At 43.5% G+C, this 7,557-nt stretch overlaps 1 protein-coding gene across 1 annotated transcript; it reads right to left on the bottom strand.

The window, feature by feature from the left end:
• Positions 1–890: 890 nt before the first annotated feature.
• MMP7 (matrix metallopeptidase 7) lies at positions 891–6,238 on the bottom strand. The gene is made up of 6 exons (XM_050909397.1): positions 6,131–6,238; positions 4,217–4,440; positions 3,962–4,110; positions 2,193–2,318; positions 1,500–1,661; positions 891–944 (listed from the first exon to the last, which is right to left on the bottom strand). Exons 1-6 carry the CDS (start codon positions 6,236–6,238, stop codon positions 922–924), a joined length of 792 nt encoding a protein of 263 aa, XP_050765354.1. The 3' UTR covers positions 891–921.
• Between the last annotated feature and the right edge of the window lie 1,319 nt (positions 6,239–7,557).

Below are 7,557 nucleotides of genomic sequence, written 5' to 3' on the forward strand. Positions count from 1 at the left end.
CTCAGGTGATGCTTTGCTCAGGGAGCCAGGAAGGCACGGCCATTTTCTCCTGGGATTGAGAGACATGGATGCATTTTCCCATGTTATTTCAGCTCTTCAGTTATGGTGGGAAGACAGGCATCCCACCCTGCAGCAGAGAGCAGCTCAGGCCCCCAGGACAACTGGCCAGCTCCAGCAACCACGAGGTCATCCTAGTGTTTGCAGGGTTATGCCTGTCTGTTCTTGTTTTTGTCTTCTGGCAACATGGGATTAGTCTTCCAAATGAGGGAAGGAGAATTCCTGTTGGTTTTTTTAAAAAATTCAAAATACCTGAGAGGTGTTTCAATATCACAGTGGACAATGGGAATCCTAGTCCACTACTTCTCAAACCTACTTCTCTGGCAAGCCAGGGAGGACATGAAGTTGAAAAGCTGTTCCCTTTGGGAAAGCATCCCAGCCCATGCAGAAGGAAGCACTGTGGAGACCTTCTCCTCTATGTGTGAGCCATATGGGAAGCACACTGTGATTCTGAGGAGGCAGCAGTAGGTACTGTGAAGGGCCAGCACATGCATGGGAACTGAAGGCAAGCCAGGAACAGGGTTTGTAACTCCAGCAGTAAATGCACACAGGCTCTTTAGGTACCTATACCTCTATTGAGAAAGATATTTGTCTGTGGGTCTGTCACACATGCAGGAGTGATTTAATCCCCCAGTGCAATGCCAGAAGAAAAAAAAAAAACATTAGACAACAGAGTATACAAGTTTGGGATTTTTTTTAATTGTTAAGTGAAATTGTATAAAGTGCAAATAAATCAATATAAAAATTCAGGGAGAGAAAGTGCAGTCCAGGAGTTTACCACTTTAATTAGCTAAAGGATTAAAATTGTTTTGGAACACCAAAACAACCAGATGTGAATTCTTTGGTCTTTTTGAAGCACTTTCTTCAAGAGTTTGACGACTTTCTCCCTGTGGGAAAGAAGCACAAAACATAGAGACTGTACTGGAAATGGACAATGCAGACAACTATGTTTTATTCTCAGTGTTTCTCTAGCATGCCCTGAGGAAGGTGGTGCCTAAAGAAAAGCAAACCTGGCAAAGTTTAACCCATGGGGTCAGCTCTGGTTATGTTCCACTCCTACTGCTGAGTAGTTTCTGCCTCCACTGAACTGTCCCATTGACTTGGTAAGTGGCACAGTATCTCTCATTTTCCTGCCAGTAGACCCACTCACTGAAACAGCTCATTTGCAGAGCAAGGTCCACAAAATTTGTTTGGCAATATGTAGATGTGCAGGAAGACAGTGCGCCAGGCCGCTGCACTGCTGCTCCGTCACCTCTTGGTTGCAGTGGGGACACGCTACAGAAGGAACATAGCGGACGGATTATACAGGAGTGTGTTTTTCTCAGGTTTGTTCCCCTTCTTTGTTTTTGGTAATATGACGAGGCCCTTGCAATCAGGGAGAGTAGTGAAACCTGTACCCCAGTAGGTTTTATCTTGAAAATCAAATCTCATCATGAATTTACCGTATAACTTCTGAATTCCTCGCCTATCATCCTCTGAAAGTCTGAAGGTTGCTGGGTTCACGTATGAGTAGATAGGGTACATCAGAGCTTCACGGACATTTGAATGAGCAAGTCCCAAAGAATGGCCAAATTCATGAGCAGCAACAAGGAACAAATTAACTTCTGCAGCACAGAAGCATAGAAAAGTATGTTAAAGGTATGGCATTTCTTTTTAGCATACAAAGAATCAAAGTAGTAGGAGAATTTATATCTTTCATTCCCTTAGAATGAAACCTCAGAGTTTTGATCGGTTTTTACTGAACTTTCTTATGTAACTATGGTATTTTAATAAAAACATTATTGATCCCTTGCATACGTATCTAGAGACCCTGAGTCTCTTTCCAACTCTGCTTTTAGTCAACCTTATTCCTATAAGCAAGTCATTTTACCTTTTCATAATTTATGTAGAAAATAGAGGCTCATAGTCCTTGTTTAGCCTGTGAAAAGTGCTTTAAAATATGGACAGAACAGGCATTATGTAGCTGCTAATGATAATGAAGCACAAGTACTTAGAAACGTAGTTGAAAAGAACAGAGATGTTGGTACTGAAATGGTACTGAAGCATGAAGAGTTATGGAAAGCATTTCCTATGGCTGTGTTCTTCTAACATGTACAATACTTGCATTCCCCTTCATACACACATGTGGATTTTACCTCGATTGTACTCTGACCACCTTTCATCATCATCAAAATGAGCATCTCCACCAAGCCCTTCTCCAGGTGCAAACGCATGAGCTAGTGTGTTACCTCTTCCGTCAAAAGGATATCCATCACCATGCTCTGCATTTTAAAATAAATAAATGTCATCAGATGGCATCCGCTGTAATGTTTAAATTCAGTAAATTGAAGCATGTTGCTTCTTTGTGCTAGTTCTGTTCGTTACCAATCCTTAAAAAAAATCCTATGATAGCAGCAAGGTTGTAAAAATGAGGAGCAAGGCTTAGGAAACACTCTAAATTCATGCCTTAAGTTCAAAACTTGTATTTGATAATTCAGGCTGCTGCCTGTTTCAGAAAGAGCTGAACGTTTTTTCTGAGCCTTTGTCAGAAATGTGGTTCTGAGGCAGCAATCAGGGATTATTTCAGAATAAATATTTAATGCTTGACATTATAAGCACCTGAATGTTTTCAGTGTTGGAAAGTGCTGGGCAACATTAGTTGTAGACATTCTCACTTGTACTAATTTTAGTGGAAGACAATGATTTGGGATAGATAACCATGTTCCTGAAAAGCTAAGTTCATTTTTCCCCAGCCTTAGGGTACGGTCTATTACCTACTTCTATCACAGTGCATGTGAAATGTTACCATTTCCTACCTCAAGTGCAAGAGCTGCCAGGATAGTATATTTGTACCAGCTCTGAAAATTTCCCCCTACCCATTAGTGAGGCTCTGACTTGGTTGAGGAGTATTTGGGGACTCAAATGCCATTCTGTGTCCTTTCCCCCACACCATGTGGATAGACCTTGGGGCAGGGCTAACACAGGCAGAAGAGACCTAGTCCTAATGCGTGATGAGGGATTAAAACCCATTCCAGTTTGCAAGATCCTTTCTCACTTTGACTGGCACATTAGTGGACTCTTCATGGCAACATAATATGCTTCCCGTCAGTGAAGCACGAGCTTGGGACATTTTGGTGTTTATACGCAGTCATCTACTTGTAAGCCAGGTGTCTGATCTTCACTTACAGTCCATGGAGACCTAGTAAATATTGTCAATGGATCTAGAGAGCAAGTCAGCTAACCTTAAAGTAGGCATTTAGTTTGGCTAAGTTGAGTCAGTTTAGGTACCAGGCACAAGTTAAAGGTATGGTGACATTCATGTATTAGTCTGGATCACAAATGAGCTTCTGAAGTGACTCTACTGGTCATCCGCATTTGCCGTGCTTTGGCTTGCACCTTGGTGCAATCTTGGAGTGCACCAATGGGATTCCTTCTAGAAGAAAATCAACCAGAAGATACTCTCTATGGCCAAACCTAATGCATCCCAGCTGCCAAAGACTGTTTAGTCCAGGGAACCAGATTAGATCTAGACCTAAGTAAACCTGCCTGAACCTGCCTGAATCCAGCCTGCGGAGGCTGGATCTTCAGAACCAGCTGGTTTGCTCTACAGATCTGTTCCCATTAGTTTGCACTATTTGTCAAGGCAGACAGAGCCTTGAACATCTAAATTTAAGTGTCTCATTCTGGAGCTGAATTCTCCCTCCATTTCACAGATGTAACTCTGAAAGGATTTTCTAATGATTTCATAGGAGTAAAACTGAATCATAACATATACATTTGGTGGCATGATAAAGAGAAGATAAAATTTATGCAGACTTCAGTATAATTCCAAACTTTCTGTTCTTTCTTAAAGCTGTGGCTATAAAAATACATGCTTTGAGTCAAATATGGACTGTTGCATTTTAAAAATTACGGGTATTCTCACCACCACGTGCAAATCCAATCACAATGTCTGCATGTCCCTTGAATACTCTTTGGAACTGCAGCGGAGTCACATCACTCCATACCATAAAAGCCCTTCTAATTGCATCATCCACTTTCCTTTGGGGTAGATCAGGTGTATAATTGACAATCCTGGCAGCAAAAGGAAACAGATTAATGTCATTTAGGGTGTGAAGGAAAGCCACATAGTTAAATACAAAGCAACCCCTTTCCCCATAAAACCTGAAACATTACTAACTTGTAAGTCAAATGTGTCTTTTTCCATCTTGGACTTCCAGGAAATGTTTTGTAATCTGCTATATCGGGGACTCCACATCTGGGCTGTTTCATTATTTCTTCTGTTTCTGTATTTAATTTTCCAGTTACAGTCAGGTGGAAAAATCTCTGCATTTCTTTAATCCTCTCTTCTAAGCTTAGGCTTCGTGTTTTTGCAAGAAGTGGAAAGAATTTATTAAGATATACCTGGAAGAAGAAAAGGAAAATAAAAATTAATACGTATATCTGTGATCTTTTGGTAATTGCATTTTACATTTGATTGAATTGTTTCATCATCGTGCAGTCATGGCTAGTTTTAGATGTATCTTTTCTTCCCATTTCAGTTTACCAAATGCTATTCTCTCTGTAGTATAGATTAGCATATGTATTGGGTTTGCGTGGCAAGGTTTTGGTAGCGGGGGGGCTACAGGGGTGGCTTCTGTGAGAAGCTGCTAGAAGCTTCCCCTATGTCCGATAAAGTTAATGCCAGCGGGTTCCAAGACGGACCCGCCGCTGGCCAAGGCTGAGCCCATCAGCAACAGTGGTAGTGCCTCTGTGATAGCATATTTAAGAAAAGCAAAAAAAGTTACAGGGGAGTTGCAGTTGCAGCGAGAGAGAGCGGAGTGAGAAGATGTGAGAGGAACAACTCCGCAGACACCAAGGTCAGTGAAGAAGGAGGGGGAGGAGGTGCTCCAGGCGCTGGAGCAGAGATTCCCCTGCAGCCCGTGGTGAAGACCATGGTGAGGCAGGCTGTCCCCCTGCAGCCCATGGGGGTCCACGGTGGAGCAGATATCCACCTGCAGCCCGTGGAGGACCCCACGCCGGAGCAGGTGGATGCCTGAAGGAGGCTGTGACCCCGTGGGAAGCCTGCGCTGGAGCAGGCTCCTGGCAGGACCTACGGACCCGTGGCCCCGTGGAGAGAGGAGCCCACGCTGAAGCAGGTTTGCTGGCAGGACTTGTGACCCCATGGGGGACCCACGCTGGAGCAGTCTGTTCCTGAAGGACTGCACCCTGTGGATGGGACCCACGCTGGAGCAGTTCGTGAAGAACTGTAGCCCATGGGAAGGACTCACGTTGGAGAAGTTCGTGAAGGACTGTCTCCCGCGAGAGGGACCCCACGCTGGAGCAGGGGAAGAGTGTGAGGAGTTCTCCCCCTGAGGAGGAAGGAGCGGCAGAAACAACATGTGATGAACTGACCCAAACCCCCCTTCCCCGTCCCCCTGCGCCGCTCGGGGGGAGGAGGTAGAGAAAATCAGGAGTAAAGTTAAGCCTGGGAAGAAGGGAGGGGTGGGGGGAAGGTGTTTTAAGATTTGGTTTTATTTCTCATTATCCTGCTCTAATTTGACTAGCAATAAATTAAACTAATTTTTCCCCAAGTCGAGTCTGTTTTGCCCATGATGGTAATTGGTGAGTGATCTCCCTGTCCTTATCTCGACCCACGAGCCTTTCGTTTTATTTTCTCTCCCCTGTCCAGCTGAGGAGGGGAGTGATAGAGCGGCTTTGGTGGGCACCTGGCATCCAGCCAGGGTCAATCGTCCACAGCATATATAAGAATTGCAATAGCAGTGAAACACTGTAAGCAAGCAATTCTTTTAAGTAAACACAATTTACTGAGCATTCAAATCTGCAACCTTCCAACGTAATTTACATAATATTTTTGAGATGTTTTAAAAAGGACATGCTCCCCTTTATTTACTAGTTGGAACTAGGTCTCTTTTGTAAGTTAGACTTAGGGTGTCTAAGCTAGTCAGCAAGTTTAAATTGTTCTATATCACCTCTGCAAAACCTGTTGTGGTAAGATAAGATGACAATATAAACAGATAGGAAAGGAATGTAGAAGCTGAATCAAAAATCAGGTTATTCATAATGCAGTTACGTTGTCCCCCTGGTAACATACCTTTACATTCTCCAAGTCTCTCTTGCTCCGTGGTTCTGGTTCAAGTTGCACTGGAAAAGCAAGACTCTCAGGTAGGAGGATGGCAGCACAAAGCAGGAGGTATTGCATAGTGCCCAGCTTGCCAAGGAGCCTTGCTACAGCAGAAAGGGTTTGACCTTCTGTCTCCCAAGACCTCAGCTAAAATGCTTATATAGATCCTGATAGCTCCAAGTGGCAATTACATATGTGACTCACTTTTTGGTGGTGTTAATGTAATGTCATCACTCTTCTAAGAAGTCAATGAAAGCATGTTAAACAAATCTTTCCTTTGACTTCCCTGTTGATGTCATGTCACAGCTAGCAGCCAGCTTTGGCGCTCTCTTTTCATATTATTCCAGTAGTAAAACCACAGGGTCATAGGGAAGTTCACTCTCTGTAACTTCATCAGTACAGTTACTGTATAATCGCTTCTTACTGCGCTTCCCCCAAGTTCCTTATACACAAAGGCATTTTGCAACAGCCTTTTGGTCAGACAGCCTGTCTGTATTAGTTGATGCAGAGGCAGAGATGAGATGGATGGGAGTGTTATCTCACTAAAACTACTGGCATTTCCTAGGGAGCATGCACAACACTGTCTAGGTAATTTTTCTGATTCAAATTCTCTTGTGAGGTATCCTATGCTGCAGGAAATCCAGTTCAGTGAAGTTAAAGAGGTTTCTGCTGTTTTTACAAAGATCAGAAGAGAGCTCTTTAAATGTGCCCTCTGGAAATAGGAGGCTGTGGGAAGCCTTGTCCCTTTCCTCCCAAATGAGATGGCCTTTCAGGAGAGTCTCTTTACATTGGAGAACTAGATGTAAAACATAATTTGCAAGAATGGGTGAAAGCCCTCAGGAAAAAAAGAGAGGAGCTTACTCTAACAATCGTGGAGCTATCTTCTACCTCCAGTTGTACCAGTGCAATCTGATGGAGGTCCATGAAGCACTGGCAGAGAAAACCAAAGCTGAGCAGGGCAGCCACAGCCTCCCTGGTCCCCTGATACCAACACTGATCTCAGCTTCACTCCACCAAACCCCACTGGAAGCGATAGTTTTTGAGGACTGGAAACACCAGTCCACAGGCTGGCTTGTGATTTTTTTCAGGGTGTGCAGTTTTGTGACCATATTACCTCTAATCCAAAAGGTGCATAAATGGGAAAAGGCCGTTGCTGTTTCTCACAATAGGACAGCTCGTATAAGTATAGCTGAACATGTATGGAAGAGTTTGTGGGTTACTAGCTTAAGTCCAATGTACTTCTGACTGACATGACGAGAAAAACTTTTGATTTCAGAGAGAGATTTCTATACCAAAACACTGCTGAATTGTGCAGGAGAGGACTACATTACACAGTAATGTCTGAAACAGTTGCTAAAGGAACGATGCTTCCACCTGACATTGAAAACAGCCCCGAT

This window comes from Gymnogyps californianus, chromosome 1, assembly GCF_018139145.2.
Source record: "Gymnogyps californianus isolate 813 chromosome 1, ASM1813914v2, whole genome shotgun sequence".
Classification (NCBI taxonomy): Eukaryota; Metazoa; Chordata; class Aves; order Accipitriformes; family Cathartidae; genus Gymnogyps; species Gymnogyps californianus.